Source organism: Spermophilus citellus, assembly GCF_964194105.1.
Source record: "Spermophilus citellus genome assembly, chromosome: 14".
Taxonomy (NCBI): domain Eukaryota; kingdom Metazoa; phylum Chordata; class Mammalia; order Rodentia; family Sciuridae; genus Spermophilus; species Spermophilus citellus.
Genome location: NC_138194.1, coordinates 39,289,835 through 39,309,189, shown reverse-complemented (window position 1 = coordinate 39,309,189; position 19,355 = coordinate 39,289,835). Strand labels below are relative to the sequence as shown.

The window sequence follows — 19,355 nt, the reverse complement described above, 5'->3', positions numbered from 1 at the left end:
CAAGGTCCTTTGTCCTGTGGATCTAATTAGCCCCCAGAGTGGTTTCTCAGCTTTTAAATCATAAACTCATGTCCTGCTCTGTACTCCAAATTTGGAACCAGTTTGCTCTTATTTTAATCTGATATTTATAAAATATGTTGTTCTACAGAAAAGAATGTGCCTATGGCTCAGTTAGGGGGATCAGTTAGCCCCTCAATCAACAAGTATCTTCACCCTTGGGACCTGCCATGATCCCAGGATGGAGGAAGGAGATAGCACTATCACCTGTGCAGACTTTGACAGTGAGTTTTGTTAGACTTTGGTCAATTCAAACAGCCTCATCTCCCCAGATCCTTAGAATCCTTTTTCAGCCTTCCCACACACCAGGCACTCCATCACCAGGACATTCAGCTATTATGATGATACACTATGGAGAGAGTGGGAGGAAGAGAGCAGAGAGGAAAGACCCCTGCTTAGAGCCCCTGGAGCTAAGACTTGATCGCCTAATGCAGAATCAACTCCCCTCAGCACCCAGGCCACACACGCTCAGTGCCAGGCAGGGGGTCATATAATTGCAATGTGGAAAAGATGAGCTGGCATCTGTACCCCATTTTCAAGTCGTGGCACCAAAATGGGAGGAGGAAGGCCAGAAAAATAGAGGAAACTGAAACAGCTGGGAAGCTTGGCGGGTTCTCATCGTTTCTCCACCAGGAAGCTAGAGCTTCAACCCAATAGTCTTCAGGGTTGCTGGGCCACTGATTCCTTCCAACCTGGAGTGCTTATTAATGGACCTGCATTTCTCTTTCCTTCCCAGGACAGCTTTCCTGCCCGCTTCGGAGGAGTCCATTTTGTCAACCAGCCCTGGTACATTCACGCCCTGTACACGCTCATCAAGCCATTCCTTAAAGACAAGACCAGGAAACGGGTAATAAGAACGAACTGTGTCACAGAAATGCCAAATTCCCTGGGAATACCAAGGATAATTACTGTGCTCCCCTCCTCCATCGTGTTCCCCTGGGCTTATCTTCCACCTAAGGTTTTTCTGCAACCCCTGAGCGTTTGAGCCTCAGCTGGAGTTTGCAAATGGCCTAGATACAATCAATAATTCAGGAGAAGTGGGCTATTTTTGGAGTCCCAGTGACAAACCAAAGGAAACTTTGAAGGCATGCAAATGCCAGATGCCCATTTAACAATAAATGTAGATGGGAGATACTGGGTCCAGCCGCTTCCTGTTTAAGGAATATTTTAATAGTTAGCCTTTTATCCTGTAAATGTATTATCACTATGAAGAATATTTGTAATCTGTTTTTGTCTTGTGGCTCTTGGGTGGGTAGGTGACTGTCCTGTGCATCATCTGTAGGGTTGGAAAAGCATTCTTCATAGGAAATAAGAATGCTTTTAGAAAGAAGGCTTTTAAAATCTTCATTATCAGGTGACATTTGGGGAGTTGGTCTCTCCCATTAGAGCTGGGCTTTTGTGGCACTCGGATTAGCTGAGTGAGAATTTTTTTTTTTTTTTTTTTTTTTTTTACTATTCTGAATCTCAGTTTCCTTTTTCATGAAGAGAGGAAACTAATACCTACATCAGCGTTGTTGGGAGTCACTTAATGAGCCAGTGTCTGAGGCTTTGTGCCATAATGCATTCCTGTAGCAGACACTGAGTGACGTTTTACCATTTAGCTCTTCTTTTCTACCCCCTCCCCAGTTTTGATGAGGGATACTTTAAAAATAAAATTGTATATATTGAAGGTGTGTGGTGTGAAGATTAACATACATACACATCATAAAATGATCACCACAATGGAACTAATTAACACAGGCATGCCCACACAATTATGTTTTTATTTTATTTTCCTTTTTGGTGTAGGGAACTCCATTAGCCAATTTCAAGTACACAGTGCAGTGTTATTAACGGTAGCCACTGCATTGTATATTAGATCCCCACAATTTATCCATCAGTTTAATTGAACCTCTGTAGCCGTTCACCATCGTCTTTCCTCCTCTACCCTCAGACCCTGGCAACCACCTTTCCATTCTCTGCTTCTGTGAGCTCATTTGTTTTCAGATTTTATGAATAAGTGAGATCATGCAATATTTATCTTTCAGCACCTGGCTTAATTCACTCAACATAACATACTCGAGGTTCATCTGTTATCAAAAATGGCAGGAACATCTTTTTAAAGGCCAAATAATATATTCCATTCTCTCTCTCTCTCTTGCGCTCTCTCTCTCTCTCTCTCTCTCTCTCTCTCTCTCTGTGTGTGTGTGTGTGTGTGTGTGTGTGTGTGTGAGAGAGAGAGATAGAGAGAGAGAGAGAGAGAAAGAGAGAGAGAGAGAGAGAGAAGCAGAGACACGGACACAGAGAGAGAATGTGTGAAAGTGTATACCATATTTTCTTTACTCATCTGTTTGCAGACACTTGGGGTTTCCATATCTTGGCTATTGTGAATAAGGCTGCAGTGTTTCCTTTTAGGCTTTCTGATTTCAGCTGCCTCCTGGTCAGAAGCTCCACTCCCCAAGGGAGTTTGGCCAGGGTTATTCTTACAACACTTCTCTATACCCCTATGCCCAGGAGACACAGCACTGGGGAGAGCTTCAGGAAGGAATGATGTGAGGTTCCTCTCTTATACACCACGGGGCTCCTAATTCCCCAGACTGTGGATACTTTTAAGTCCTTGGGGAACATGGCAGTAGAATACAGGAAGGATAATTTCCCCGTCTTCAGACCAATACGGCACTGGGAACCAGAACTCACCAAAATCAGGAGGGGACATTCTAAGATAGTTTGCAGTCTGTCTGGGGTTCTGGAGAGGGCTAAGAAAGCAAGAGTCCTGTGCTCTTTCCAGTATGGCTTCAGGCTCCCTGGTGTCTTCCTCTTCAACCCTGGATGAGGCCAGTGGGAATTTCTCCTCCCATGATAGACACTTGCTGCTCTGCCAGTGAAGGAAATTTCTGGAGCTTTGGGCACAAAACACAAGGTGTCAGGTCAGGGCCCAGCCTCTGCCTCTGTGTTCCTCTATCCCACAGGACTCTCAGACAGGAGAGCCATGTTCAACAGCACTTCTCTTTAAAAAAAACTGGATGTGTTGAGTGTGTGTGTACAAATGTTGACTTTAAGTGCCAGGGACAGTATTTACGTTTAGTATCCTTCAAATACTATGGCACTATCTAAGGAGCTTTTTAAAAAAACAGAATAATTAAATTACATCAAAGAAATAAATCTTAAAATTCATTAATCCCCAACTGCAGGGTCAGAAAATGTACATTATTTTTTGAAGTACTACAGTATTTTGAAGAATTTAGCACTTGGCTTCTTTTCTCCCTTATCTTTAAATGATGCCATTACATAATAAATTAAAATGAATACAGTAGCAAATACTTATTTCCGAGGTCCTGAATTTAAGTAGTTTTAAAATCACATTTAAATTTTATCATAGCTAATCGTAGTAGGTGTGTTTATTTGTGTATATGTATGTGTATATCGTTGGTGGCTTTATATTTATATGTGACTTATTTATTACATATAATTAATTATTTGAAGCTCAACATGTTGCACATAATTATTTCATGCCTGCCAATGCCATCACAGATGCACTTTAAATCACCTTTTAGAATCAATTTCTAAATTGTTGTCAATGTTAATTATGTGCTTGTGGATCATGCATTTTATGGATTTGTCTGAAAAAACTTATGATTTGGGGCCATTTTATTTTTTCCCGTTTGATGATTTTCTAACATTGTTTGTTCAGAAGATGCAGAATTGTTTAGGTATGAGGCCCCAATATAAACCAAACAGAAAATGTCTGCAAAAAAAAAATCTCACAATATTTTCTCAGTCCACAGTTTTTAATTCCATTGACTAAATATGGATTGAGCTTCTACCTTCTGTTCTAACCACACCCTAGGAGCTAAGAGCATGGTAAAGGAGTAAAATAACATTTCTTTTTACCCAGGTATTCTCTCCCCAAGGGGAAGCAAGATTTAAACAAACACATTGGCAAAAAAAAAAAAAAATATATATATATATATATATATATATATATATATATATATATATTTTTTTTTTTTTTTTTAACAGAAATTGAATACCTCATTGGAGGACAGGCAGGAAAACCAGGGTGGGCAGAATTAGAAAGAGGCTGAGAAGGATGAGCAGGACCAGGGGAGGCACTGAGGGCCAGAGGGCCGAGCTGGGAGAACAGCAGTCTGGGGATGCATGTGAGGCATGGACAGGGTTTGGGATGGTCTACATCAGTCTCCTGTATGTGAAAACGTGAGCCATGGCCAAATAATACCCAGTCTGTTCATAAACTTCATTTTTGTGACTATTAATTCAGCCCCTTTTCTGAGTCATAAATTAACATCTCATGATGACTAACCTACAGCACTAAAATGCATGCCTCTTTAAACACCATCATCGCCAACAGTGCATCCAATTTGTCACTGCTAAATTGTGCATTAGATTAAAGACTTGGTCATGTTTCAGGGTTTTTTTATTGGAATTTTTTTTTCATTTCAGATTTTCCTGCATGGAAACAATTTAAATAGCCTTCACCAGCTAATCCACCCAGAGTTTTTGCCCTCTGAATTTGGAGGAACCCTGCCTCCTTATGACATGGGAACTTGGGCTCGGACATTACTCGGTCCTGACTACAGCGATGAAAATGACTATACTCACACTTCCTATAATGCCATGCATGTCAAACACACGTCCTCTAACCTCGAGAGAGAATGTTCTCCCAAACCCATGAAAAGGTAAGGCCCGTGTTGTCAAAGATTTGCAGTCAGAGGTCAGTGGGATTTTTTGATTTAGTCCTATTGTAGATTGAGTAATGGAAGACTTCATGGGCATGGGATTGAATAAAATAAATTGCAATACATTCTTGGCTGATTTTACTGGAATTGAAAGCAAATGGGGCTTGACTGGCCCCAGAAATACAGTTGTCCCCGTTGTATTAAAGGAACAGTTCAAGGCTAGGACCTTGCTCATGTCCCGATTACAGCCCTGGCCTCTCTTGGGAGTTTGTTAATACACACAGATGAAATGGTGGGCCTCTGAGATGGCAAAGCAACCTGCTAGTAAATGTTCCTATCATTTATTCAGTTGAAACCAAACAAGCATTTATGAGGCTTCAGCACAGATTAGGGACCAGGGGCATAAACATGAATAAATTCCCAAAGAACAGAGAGGTGTGCCTCTAGAAAATCTTCCAAGTAAGAATATTTGGATCACATTTATAAAGTGTTTGGCAATTGAGCTGGACTCTGAAGATTGGCAATGCTGGTATAATAAAGGGAACTGGCAAGCCAAGCAGAGGGGCAGACAGAAGCATGGAAGGTCAGATGTTCTTGTGTGGCAAACAGGTGTGGGAGAGTTGGGGATGGGTGGGGACATAGAGGAGAGGTCCAAAGGGATTTGGCTCCAGGTGGTGAAGTGTGTTTCATTCGGGACAGTGCTAGGGAAGAGGGTTTCTGCTTCTTCTTTTTTTTCTTCTTTTTCTTCTTTTTTCCTTTGTAGAGCAGGAAATAGAACCCAGGGACTCATGCATGCTGATTAAGTGCTCTACTCCTGAGCTATACCGGCAGCCTGAAGATTGATTTTTAAATTTATATGAAAAAATTTGAGTACCCTCTCATTGTAAAAACTAAAATGCAATTCCAAAACTAAACTCCAATTTTTCCCTTAAGATGATTATCAGGCTGGGGTGGGCCCTTCCTTTCTGTTTTTTATACATTACATTATCTGTGCACATCCCTACAAATAAATTATCTAATAATGAGGATTAGTGTGCTAGAACTGTCATAATAAAGTGCCACAGAGAGAGTGGCTTAAACAGCCGAAATTTATCTTCTCGCAGTTCTAGAAGTTACAAGTGCAAGGTGAAGGTGTCTGCAGGGTTTATTTCTCTGAGGTCTCTCTCCTTGGCTTGCAGAGGGCCGTATTCTTCAGTGTCTTCATGTGGTTTTCCTTCTGTGCACATCTGTGTCTTCATCTATTCTTCTTAGAAGGACATCAGTCATATTGGATTAGGACACACCCTACTGACTTCATTTTACCTTAATCACCTCTTTAAAGCTGCTACCTCCAAATATAGTTATAATCTAAGGGACTGGGGGTTTAGGACTTCAACATTAGAATCTAGCAGGGAGTAGGAAGAACATAATTTAGCCCATGGCATTGTTATCTAACACCTTTGCATGTCAGTACGTCTGGACTTAGCTCATACTTTTATGGTGCACAGAATTCTAGAACATAGATATGCCAGTTTAGCCATTTTCTTATTGGTGGAAATTTAGGTTGCTTTTGAGTTTTGTTCTCTGTTTCAAATAAGTCTCAATAAATATCCTTGTTATACTTCTCCTCATTTTCCTAGGAAGGTCCCCTGGGTAGATTCAGAGCCCTGCATCTGCTGGGTCAGAGGCTGTGTGCATTTTGAGTTGTTAGTCCACACTACCCAGAGACATCTGATCAACCTCTCACCCGCAATGTGTGAGAATCTTCCTTTCCCCAGGCCTTCCCAAAGTACTAGATATCACCAGATTTCAATTTTAATCAGAATCCTGGTGGTTGGAAAATGCCACATCACTTTTGTTTTCATCTCTATGTCCTCAACAGACATAGTTAAGCAGAGACATGACATAATCAGGTCTGCATTTTCTAAGAATTATTTTCTAAGATTAGCAGGGAGATAGTTTGTGGACCAGGAACTATCACAGTTGTTGGAAGCTTCCAAACCTTTTGGAAGCTCAGATGGTTAGAAGTCTAGACCTAACTCAAGCAGAGGAGTACTCACCCCATTATGGTGAAGTTGGCACAGGGCAGAGGACAAGCATCCATCTTGAAGTGGCCTTAGGATAACCGTGTCTATCCATCCATTGCCCCAAAGTAGAGCATCCAGGATGAGGATCTCTGTCTTGTCTAGCTGTGAATATCATACAAATATTATACTCAATTATGTGAGAGGCTCTCTATTGGGATGGGAGGGATCTGGAAATTCATGCACAAACATTCTCAGTGAACTGTTGGTTACAGTGGCTGGGAGTTTGATTGTGACATTGTCCATTCCCAGTCCTAACCTGTTCTCATTCCAGATGACACAATAATGGAAACAACTCACTGTTCTGAGCCCTTTAACCTTCAATAATTCTTAATCCTCACCACAAGGTACTATTATTATTCCCATTTCACACATAAGAAAACAGACTCAGAAATGTTACTGCACCTATGCAAGGTCACACAGCAAGTAAAAGACCAAGCTGGGATTCAGACTTTCACAGGCTGGCTCTGGGCTCTGGGTTGGTGTCCACTCTAAGATAAAGCATGTTGCCTGGTCTTCCATGTACTTTCTATCGTTTCTCCCCCAACCTCCATTGATGGGGAAAGTGACACCCACAGATCCTGTCCCCACATATCTCTAGAGATGTTTGCACAAGACTATCATATTTCTATATATGTTTGAACTTCCAAAGTCAAGTGGCCTACAATAGGAATTTGACATTCTTTCCACAGGGTCTAGTCACAGCACTACTTCTTTTTGAGCGACCGTACCTGTCCTGGCTTCAAATTCTACCTTTGATTTGATGTTGAGGGTCAAAGGGAGTGACAGCTTTCATTATCAGGTCATGAATTATGGAGGGAGAAGGCATTGTCCAACTTCTATTCACTTTACCCCTTCCCAAGAAAGGGGTAAAGTGAATAGAACTCAGTGTCTAATACACAGTAGATACTGTGTCTAATACACAGTGTCTAATACATGAAGCAGACACCTGTACATGCTTGTTAAATATGTGAATGAAAATGACAAGTGAAAGCTATTACCTCCAAAGCACATCCTTGGTAAAATCGACCAATTGCTTCAACCAGTTGTTCTCATGTAGGATAGATGGGCTGGGCACCGGAGGAACTTTTAGGAAGCAGGTTTATTTAAACTATTGTAGTTCAGAAGTGCTAAAGCCTAAAAATCTCTGGACCTAGAGTCTGGAAATGCTTTGAACTTTATACCCAGCAGGTGGGAACTTAATGGTTACTCTTTGTCCCACATTCTTAGGCTAGAAAGAGGTTTTACAAGTTTTTTACCAAGAAAACAGAGACAGTACCTTTTGTACAGCAACAAGATTGAGATAGACTTCTGTCAGGTCTTTTGTATGCAAACTGGCATTTCCAAGAAAGGGAAAGCTTCAAACCACAAGGCTCTCTTCAGAAATCCTGCTGACAAGGAACCGAATTATGGGGACGGGAGGGTCCCTGGAGAAGTTGAATTATTACACTTATGGTTGGGGTTCTCTTAGGTGGTGGCAGAGTGCCTGATCTGCTTCAGTTCTGCTTCCAGGGGGAAAGGGCTGGTTCCTGTTGTCTTTAACAAGATTCCAGTGGATTGTGCTTATGGGAGTGTTTGGCTAGCTTTTGCATCACTGTGACCAAAATACTCCACAAGAGCAACTTAGAGAAGGGCAAGTTTATTTGGGGCTTCTAATTTCAGAGATTGCAGTCCCCACATGGCCAACTTCATGGCTCTGGCCCAAGGTGAGGCTGCACTTCAGGAGGAAGGGCCCCGTGGAGGAAGGCTGTTCAGTTCATCACCGGGTCAGGAAGCAGAGCGAAAGAAGTAGAGAGGGAGCTGCAGAGAAGATATAGCCTTCAGGGCATATCCCCAGTGACCCACCTGCTCCAGCCTCAGCAGACCTGCCTACAGTTACCTCGAGTCAGTCCATTCAGACTAGGATGTAGTGATTAGGTTGAAGACCTCCTCATCGAACATTTTCACCTCTGAATATTCCTGTATTAAGAGGAGTTTGGGGGTATACTTCATATTCAGACTGTAACAAGGAGCTTGTATTCTAGTAGGGAAGAGAAGACATCCACAAATAACTATAGCAGGAACAGAGAGGAGAAGTGAGAACCTGCCACCATGTTCCAAGGAAGCATTGTTAATTTCAGCCAGGAAGACTCTCAGGGGAGATGTCATGAAGGAAGTTGTGGCTGGTCTGCGGTTTGGAGGACAAGTGCGTCCCTTTATATGTGGGACTCAAAATCCAAGACCACCTAACTAGAGAAGCTCTAGCAATTGTGCACACGTCTCCTTTCCTCCACCAATGCTACAAGGGTGTCCTGTCCACTCCTGCTGCTCTTTGTGTTGCAACCTTAAACCCTCCTCTAGGGATTTCTGGCAGCCGCAGGAGATGGGCAGAGGCACCAGTGAAAAGGAATCTCCTCATCTATTGGTATGCATCTGCCATCAGGCTTCACACTGTAGGAGGAAGCATTCAGAGCATCTTTTAGAGGCCCTTTGAAACTCATGGGAATGTAGGAAAATTAAAAAGAGAATTAGGGAAGAACTTTAAGGGAACTTCTCCTGGTTTTCCACCTGGTAGACTGTTCTGTTCCCCAGCATAGATTGTCAGGCAGCCTTGGTTTGCAGTGTCCAAGCATGGGGATAGGCAGTTTATGGGGTGAGATGTTCCCTGCTGCCTGGCCAAATTAGAAAGGGCCTCATTACTCTGAGCCAGGTGATGTTGAAACAGCACTGTGATTACCAGTTAACACAGACTGCGTATCCTCCTAACTTCTGCCATAGTTCCCAGCATGCTTCAGATCCACTTGGAGACAAATGGATTTTGTAGACTGTCCTTGGGTACTAATCACAAATGACTACTGAGTTCCAAGTGGCTCTCTCAAACAATGCTTTTTGGTCCACCTGTAGAATAAAATCCCAGATCCCTGTTATTCTCAGCAAATGAGTGGTTCTAATAAGCTCTTTTTTTTTCTCTGTTCAATAATTGTGGCTCAACCCTTAAGCAGAATTTAAAAAAAAAAGTTAGTTTAGATGGAAATTTCTCTAAATAGGTTATTTCAATATCATTCTTCTCTTAAATCCAAAGACAACCAAGTGGGCTATTGAGGTATGTGGCGTTCTGTACTTCAATATTAAATAAAGTGGAGTTCTGTATGTTTAACCTCTTATTTCTGTTTTTTATTTCTTCCATTTCCTTGCTCCTGGGCTATTGGTGGGTCTTTTTGCTGGTCTTGCTGGTGAATGTGTGAAGTATCCCATTTCCTCCTATCTGATTCATTATTTGACTGTTTTAGACTTGAAGAATAGGTAGCCAAATGTATTAAAATTTTCCAATAGAGAACAGTAAGTAACCTTTATATCAGTTATAAATATGATGATTATTATTTTTGCAAAGAAGAGAGAACCTGAAATGAACTGCTTTAAATAAAAAGGAAATGTCTTATTTCACATAATGGGATGTCTCAAATTAAAGTAGCTGCAGAAGTGCTTTGCCAATGACCTTAGTGATGACCACAAGAACCCAGGTTCTCTCCACTATGTCCAGCACAATTGGAGAATTCCAGGCAAGGCCTTTGCCTCTGTCTTACATGGGAAGGATGGCGCCCAAACAAAAGGGCACTTGTGCGATACGAAGGAGGAGAAGATGATTCTGTGTTGGGAAACAACAGTCCTGTTTCAGGCTTAGTAAGCCCAAAACTTCCTTTCCATGAATTAGGTACATGATTTTTTTTTTAATTAGTATATAGATTTTGTGACATCTCTTTTAGTTATTAAGCAATGTTTTTAATTAGTTTCTGGCTATAGCCTTTATTACTGATAAAATAAATTAAAATGACTATAATATTATTAAAGACAAGGAAATAAAGAATATCTTTCTTGGTATGGTTACCAGAGTTTCTGGCCAGAAGGGGTCCTGACTTCAGGAAATCCCAACAGACCAGATCTGGCCACTCTTCCCCCAAATCAAATGGAAAATGTAATGGCAAAGTAGGAAAGGAATTTATTCTGTACAGCTATACTGAAAAGACAAGGAGACGTGTCCTCATCCTTATCCTCTGGGGCTGGCTAGAGTTCCCCGATTAAATAGAGAAGTAGGGCCAAAAGTGCACATAGTTAAGAGGTCTTACTCAAAGTTGTTCATTGTCTCGGGATGACCATGGGGGGCCTTGTCATCAATATGAAAGTTGCTACTGCCTGGTGGGTAGTTTTAACTCATCGCAATTTGTTGATCCATCTGAATGATTTTTCTTGGAATCCAAAATGAATGCAAGAGGGAATAATTCAGAGAAAAGGACAAGTCAGAAAGGCAAGATATTAGTTTAGGGTAATGATGGCTGGAGACTTCCAGGCACCTTGCCAGGGTTCTGAAACAGTATGTTCTAAAAGCTGACAGAGAATGATCTGTTGATTGTGATGTCTTGTAAATCTCAGAAAGACCTTATTTATTCTTGGCAACTCCACCCTTGAAGGGATGCGATTACCAGTTTTAAATGAACATGTCTTAAATAATCAACATGACTACATGCAGAGTTGAAAAAGACTCTGGCCCAAAGTTTAAGGTAGAAAGGAGTCAAATACAAAATAAAGGTCAAGTTGCCAAGCTTTTATCCCACTTTTAATGATGTATTTGACATCTGAATCAGTGCTTTAAGTAAAAGCAGCCTCGAACTTTCTATTATAGTATTTCTGGGCAAAAATAAAGGAAGGATTCTGAACACCAAGCTCTGTGCTGCCTCTGAACCTGTCACCAGGGAGAAAGTGCATCTGATTTTCCAGGGCTGGGGAGTGTGGTCATCCCAGTGAAGGGTTAGGGAACAATCCTCAACTAAATAGGATTAGTCCAGATATGGAGGAGTTGGTTTCCTTAATTAGGGATGGTGACTAGATTAAGTCCCCACTGTGTGAGAATGGCAGGTTGTTCCTCCAGGGCTGGAAGGGAAAGAAAACATGTGTTTTGCTCCATCTTTTCATTGACCTTTAGTATGGTCCTCTCGATTGTACTGCTGAAAACAGCATTTATATACAGGATGAATATTATTTATAAAAATTTTACATAAAAATACATTTTATTATTCTCTTTATTATCAGAATTTATGAAATTTTAAATCTAGTGGGAGTCACTTAAATGTCATCAGAATTTCTACCACTACAGACCTCTTCTGTTGTTCCCAATTGATGTGTATGTGATGTGTGTGTGTGTGTGTGTGTGTGTGTGTGTGTATGTGCACACGCATGCATGTATAAAAGTGCCGCCTAATACGGATGTTGTATTCAAAGGTCATTAAGTAACCAGAAATTCTTGTTTCCATGATGTAATCATTGTTATTTCACAAAATGATCATAAGGGTTTTAATTTCAATAAAAATAAAGTTCCTTAATACTAAAGATTCAGTGTCATAGCTGGTACATGTGTTAGGTTTTTCTTTCTGTAACCAAAGTACCTGACAAGAAAAACTTAGAGGAGGGAAAGTTTATTTTGGCTCTTTATTTCAGAGGTTTGGTCCATAGTGGACCAACTCCATTACTCCTTGGTCCATAGTGGACCAACTCCATTGCTCGGGGTCCAAGTGAGACAGAACATCATGGCAGAAGGGTGTAGCAGAGGGAAGCTGCTGTGTTCAAGGTAGCCAAAATGCAGAGAGAGCAAGGATTAGGGACTGCAGGGAAGATAAACCCGTCCAAGGTAAGCCTGCAGTAACCCAATCCTCTATCCATACCCCACCTGCCTTCAGTTACACCCAAGTCAGCCCATTCACACTAGGATGAACAGATTAAGTTATGGCTCTCTTAATCTAATCATTTCACCTCTTACTACTCCTGAATTAGTAAGAGATTTGGGGGGGGGCACCTCATATCCAAATCATAATAGTACATGTGAAATTTCCATAAAGTTTTATGAAATATTAATAATGTTTTAAAAATATCTGCTTAATCCTTTTGCTCATTACTACCTATATGAAATAGCTGGGATTAAAGTTGAAGCCTCCTGACTTTAGGTTTGGGTATTTTTCTGGGTAATCACACCACTAGCTTCTTCTTGCACATGACATATGTTTCATACATATTTAATATTTTTAGTCCAAAAAAAATAATTATGTGGTACAAAGAGTTGCTTTTTATATTGGTTCTAAGGTTCAAAAAATATTTTTCTTCTCTAATTGTCATAGCCAAAGTTCTAAGAAGTCCTGCAGGAAAAAAGCACTCTATCAATAAACCTATTTTGTCCTAAAATTTCTTCTGGGTAGACTAGTTGTGAGCATTTTATGGTGCACCTGTCTCCTAGAGACTTCTGGAAAGCACTGATCCAGTGATTGAAATGGAAAGTCAGGAAGCTGATTTAGGTTCATGGAAATCCAACTGGGCTGAGCCTTAACGATTTTCATCCTCCTTGTTTCCTGGAGCCCCCTTCCTGGTATGCTCAGAAGCATCTGCATTTCAATCTGGGCTCAATCTGGTAGCCCTGTTATACAAGGAAGAATTTTTTTCTTTTTTTTTTTAATGTACTATCTGGTATTGCAGCCTCATTCAATTCATGAACTTTCCAAATAAATATTCATGTCTCAGCACTGAAAGAGAAAGCCCAAATCTTTTAACTGTGAAGCCATGGCTCTTTCTCAGAAGCCTGGAAGTAACCACAATGGGACATTTTTACTTCTCTTGTGCAGCACATGAGCTGACTGGAACCTAATTCTGTTACCTGTAGCCCAATTGCTCCAGCTTCCCAAGCCAGAAACAGTTTGAAGAAAAGCAGAGCCAGACTGACTTGAAAGATTCCTGCAGAGGTGCTCTCATGAGCGTAGAATACAAGGCAGAGTGCAATGGCCATACCCACCCTGTCCACTTCCACTCGACAACCATTTGATGAGCATTTCTCTAGGATGAGATCACAGGCTCCATCTCTCATATAATTGAAAGACCAGGGTCAGCAAAAGACCTCAATGAAAAAAGTGACAACATTGCACCACTCAAGCCCAAAACAACAGATACAACATTTTGGTTCTTAACTCTGTGTATTTGTCCTGAGTTGACATGACATGACCATGACTCTGCCATCTCTGGTGTGTGTTTATATTTAGTAATGTTTGTTCCCAGGCTTAAAAAAAACCTAGGATAATGCTACACTTATAAAATCAAAATGCAATTCTTATAATTTCTCAGAATTCCAAGATAAGTTTTGGGTGCAGCCTGGTCATAGACAAAGTTGAACCATAAGAACTTACCAGAAATCCTGCTGTGGTTTTGTCCAACACACACAAAGGCTGTGAGTTAGAGGCTTGGTCTCCTGCTTGGTGTTGTTGGAAGGTGGAGGAATTTTCAGAGGTGGGTTTAATAGGAAGTTATAGGTAATTGGTGTTGTGCTCTCAAAGAGGATTGGGGGACTCCGGTCTCTTCCTCTCTCTTTCACTTGCTGGCCTTGAGGGAGCAGTTTTGTTCCACCATGGGCTGCTTCCTCACCACAGGCCTGAAAGAAATGAGACCAAACTGATCATGGACTGGAACTACTGAAAGCATGAGCCAAAATATAGCTTTTCTCCTTAAAAGTTGATAATCTTAGGTATTTGTCATAGTAACAGAAAGTTATTATATCTCAGACTCAGAAAACTATTCATAGAGAAAAAAGACTGGAAGAAGACTAGCTGCCTCCCCAGTTAGAACAGTACAGAGCACCCACCAATTTCAGAGAAGCTATCCATCCTAGCATTTTAGGGAGAGCCACTGCCTTGGGGACTTGGCTGGCTCTGCCATTAAAAACTCCACTTTTGATGTTTTTGGTTGAAAACTTTCATTCTCATATTCCCTAAAATGCCCCTTCTCAATTCCATGTGGAAGAAATGAGAAGATATCATAAACATGTTGTGAACCATCTGATTTTTTTTGGGGGGGGGGCGGGGCAGGAGGGGAAGAGAATGCTGAATTAAATTCAAAGTTTTGAGCCAGAGGAAACTCCTAGCAGTGTTGTTCTGTTTGGGCCCTTCCCCGGGTGGTAGAAGTCAATTTAACTGTGTTCAGCTGTCAGTAGCATTGGCCGTGACCCGGGTGATCTTTCAACATGTAGTCCACCTTTTATTGGGTGAATTTGTACATTTGCTAGATAACGATTCTTTTCCGGGAGAGGTAATATATTGTCGTGAAATACCACCCATATGAGAAGAATGAGGGCCTGCTGTATTGAGGACAGGAGGGCCCTTGTCTTCTGAGCAGCTAGGGGAAGGATGCCATTGTACTGTGTGGCCGAGGAACAGATGTTCCATGTGACTATTAGATTCAATAACACGATATAGTATATAGTTTCTTAATGAACAACACATAGTCTCTACTGTTCTCTAAGTTGTCTGGTGGTTGGCACCCACCTCAAACAGGATTGATTTCTTGGTTTTGGTGTGGCACTGCTATTCAGGTGGCTAATGACGGAGATGTTGTCACTGAGATGAAGTCTCTAGAAGAGAGACTTCTAAGGTAAGCCATAAATTGCCTGGTGTTTCATGTCACTTAGTGGATGCTGGAGTGTTCCATGCATGCAATGGGAATTTGTTAACCATTCTTAAAGAATGAAGAAAAAGAGCCACATAGGCTCACTGTTATGGGTGCATCTGGCTGAGACAAGATATAATGTTTTTATAGAGTCTTCTCTTCTGAGGCAGAAATAAAGGGGACCATCTCCTTACAAGCACATTCTCTCTAGCCATGGAACAGTGGAGTGAAAGAAAATCTATATGATGAATTTAGTTGATAAGAAAATGAATGGGGCTAGTTGAAATCATGTGTAGAGGGGCATGCTTTCTGTTTTTTTAAAATTTATTTTATTTTTTTTATTGGTTGTTCACAACATTACAAAGCTCTTGACATATCATATTTCATACATTAGATTGAAGTGGGTTATGAACTCCCAATTTTACCCCAAATGCAGATTGCAGAATCACGTTGGTTACACATCCACAATTTTACATAATGCCCTATTAGTAATTGTTGTATTCTGCTACCTTTCCTATCCCCTACTATCCCCCCTCCCCTCCCCTCCCATCTTCTCTCTCTACCCCATCTACTGTAATTCATTTCTCTCCTTGTTTATTTTCCCATTCCCCTCACCTCTTATATGTAATTTTGTATAGCAATGAGGGTCTCCCTTCATTTCCATGCAATTTCCCTTTTCTCTCCCTTTCCCTCCCATCTCATATCTCTGTTTAATGTTAATCTTTTCTTCCTGCTCTTCCTCCCTGCTCTGTTCATAGTTGCTCTCATTATATCAAAGAAGACATTTGGTATTTGTTTTTTAGGGATTGGCTAGCTTCACTAAGCATAATCTGCTCTAGTGCCATCCATTTCCCTGCAAATTCTATGATTTTGTCATTTTTTATTGCTGCATAGTACTCCATAGTGTATAGATGCCACATTTTTTTTATCCATTCATTTATTGAAGGGAATCTGGGTTGGTTCCACAGTCTAGCTATTGTGAATTGTGCTGCTATGAACATCGACGTGGCAGTATCCCTGTAGCATGCTCTTTTAAGGTCTTCAGGGAATAGTCCGAGAAGGGTAATAGCAGGGTCAAATGGTGGTTCCATTCCCAGCTTTCCCAGGAATCTCCAAACTGCTTTCCAAATTGGCCGCACCAATTTGCAGTCCCACCAGCAATGTACAAGTGTACCCTTTTCTCCACATCCTCACCAGCACTTGTTGTTGTTTGACTTCATAGTGGCTGCCAATGTTACTGGAGTGAGATGGTATCTTAGGGTGGTTTTGATTTGCATTTCTCTGACTGCTAGAGATGGTGAGCATTTTTTCATGTACTTGTTGATTGATTGTATATCCTCCTCTGAGAAGTGTCTGTTCAGGTCCTTGGCCCATTTGTTGATTGGGTTATTTGTTATCTTATTGTCTAATTTTTTGAGTTCTTTGTATACTCTGGATATTAGGGCTCTATCTGAAGTGTGAGGAGTAAAAATTTGTTCCCAGGATGTAGGCTCTCTATTTACCTCTCTTATTGTTTCTCTTGCTGAGAAAAAACTTTTTAGTTTAAGTAAGTCCCATTTGTTGATTCTTGTTATTAACTCTTGTGCTATGGGTGTCCTATTAAGGAATTTGGAGCCCGACCCCACAATATGTAGATTGGAGCCAACTTTTTCTTCTATCAGACGCAGAGTCTCTGATTTGATATCAAGGTGCTTGATCCATTTTGAGTTAACTTTTGTGCATGACGAGAGAAAGAATGACAGGAAAAATATGAGATAAAGATTTCTAAGCTATTGGCAAAGTAAAGAATTAGGCTTGAGTTAGAGGGAAATGAACAGATGTGGGTAAACTGCTTGGGTAGAGTTTGCAAAGCAAGCTGTGATTACTCACAGTGCATGCTCTGAAGATTCTTATGTGCTGATGCACCATGCTCAGAGGCAATTACTTGGAAAAGGAGATATCGCCTAGGCAAGAAAGACAAGGCATATTTATTTCTTGTGACACATTGCTATTAGTAAACAAACACTTTGCCTGGTTCCAATTAAGCTGATGCTGTTTGTCCCCAACATCCAGCTAGCAATGAACCTCTCCTATAAGCTTATAATGATCACGTGGAGGAAAAAGAAACATTTATAGTATATGGTAAAAATCTCTGCAATGTCATGCTTCAAAACAGTGTGCAACTGGAATGTAGAGTTCTAGTTCCTTTTTAGTGTTAGCCAGACTTTGTAGTAGATGTCATTTTAGTTTAACATGTTCAAACTACAGAATGTGAATTTCTATATCAGAGAAATGAATGATGAGTATTTCATTGGAAACTCCTTTGTAGCCTCACTTAGAATGTGCCTCTCTGTTTTCTTGTTGTTATGGTAACAGGGACCAGTAAGGCCCCTCACTTAGCTTTGGGCTCATCAAACTGAGTCCCAGGGTCTGCAGTTCCTTCATGCTTCAGCTTTGTGACTTTGAGGTTATGGTTACTTTTATTTTTCCTCTTTGTTTTTATTTACAGTCTGATCACTTCTTTTCACTGGCTTCTTTAGCTAGATGACCTTGGGCAAGACACTTCACCTCACTTGACCTTAGCTTCCTTGACCTTAAATAGATATGAAGATCTGCATGACCTTGGGAGGCTCCTGTTAAGAGTCAAATGGCAACAGAATGAGAATGTAAACTGCAGAGCACTATAGAAAAACAATAGAAAAAATATTACTGCACTTTCCTTCCCATCATTATGCATAAGGATTCCCATTTTGTTCTAGATTTGCTTTCCTTCTAAATGAAACTTTGTCACTTAAAACAAAAATATCCAATGCCTAATAGAGAAACAGGCAATGAGGAGACACAGTGACGCAAAGCACAATGCCCTGGATTCCTGCCTAGGAGTCAGACTGGCCAATGAAATTGGCCATTCCCTCTTCTTTGCATTAATTTATGCATGGATCCAATATAATCTTTACCCTTGGAGCCCTATACTCAGAATGTGGCCAGGCACAGTGGGTGCAGAGCACATAAGGAAAGCCAAACAAAGGGAATCATTGGTGAACAGCACCCCTCTCTTTCTCCCATCTGCCAAGAAGGCCTTGCCCCCATGGGAGCCCTTGATTCACACTCTGTCCCTCTGGTCTGGATGACAGTTCCATCTGTATTGGTCTAAGTGTTTTTCCTTCCTCCCCAACCCTCTCATCTAATTTATTAACCGTGGGGTCTTGACTGTGGTGTTTGGAGACACAATCATGCCTCTCCTCTGCTTAACACCACCCAAAGCCTTCCCATTGTCCTCTTGCATCTTCTGGAAGCTGCTTATCTTGACCCCAAGCCACTCCTTGGTGTGCTCAGTCCTGGTCATTCCTTCTGTGTCCTGGGCTGTTCCCTACTCCAAAACGTTCCTGCTCTGGAATGCTCCTCTCTCAATCATAGCTGAATTCCATCTATCAGGTCTGGTCACCTGCCTGAAGGGAGTTCTTCACCCTCTCAATACTCATGAGCCCCTCCCATGCCACCCTGCTATTCTATATTAGCGAACTCTTATTTCCTACTCAATAGGGATCACAATACTATACTTATATATTTGTTGGTTTTCTTATGGATTCAATCTCCCTTCTACAGGTTATATGCTCTGCAAGGGCAGGGACGGGGTGCTTTAATTCACTGTTGTGTATTCTGTGCTTCACATTATCCCTTAGTATACAACAGGTGCTCTGGGTCTATCTGGGAATGGAGAAATGGAGGGGGGTGGGTAAAAGAGAGTGAGGAAGGAAGGAAAGCAGAAAACAAGGATGAAGGAATGAATGCAGGAAGTAAAGAAGGAAAGCTAAAGTTGTGTGACAATAAATGCTATTAGGAATACTCTATTTTGTAGAGTGAAAGGGGAAGGATAAGACAGAAACATGATTGTTGTCATAAATGTTTGACTAGGCTTTGAAATTATCTCTCAGATTATCCATTACTACCCATTACTCTGTGTGATATGCACTAATCACGCAGAAATGTATTCAATTCTGAATGTTTTTGATTTCTAAATCATATTGCTACATAGGTTGTCTGAGATATTTAAGTTATATATAATATCCAAAACCAGATTATCTATTGCTATCTATTACCATCTCCTCAGCATTATTTCTCTCATTTTCTG

General features: G+C 40.9%; 1 protein-coding gene across 1 annotated transcript in view; it reads left to right on the top strand.

The window, feature by feature from the left end:
• The window catches only part of CLVS1 (clavesin 1), a gene marked incomplete at both ends in the record, with an annotated part of 202,371 nt that overhangs the window by 165,253 nt on the left and 17,763 nt on the right, over window positions 1-19,355 (top strand). The window contains 2 exons of the mRNA XM_081265768.1: window positions 794-904; window positions 4,498-4,733. Of these exons, the coding sequence (XP_081121894.1) occupies window positions 794-904; window positions 4,498-4,733 (347 nt within the window). The remainder of the gene's footprint in view (window positions 1-793; window positions 905-4,497; window positions 4,734-19,355) is intronic.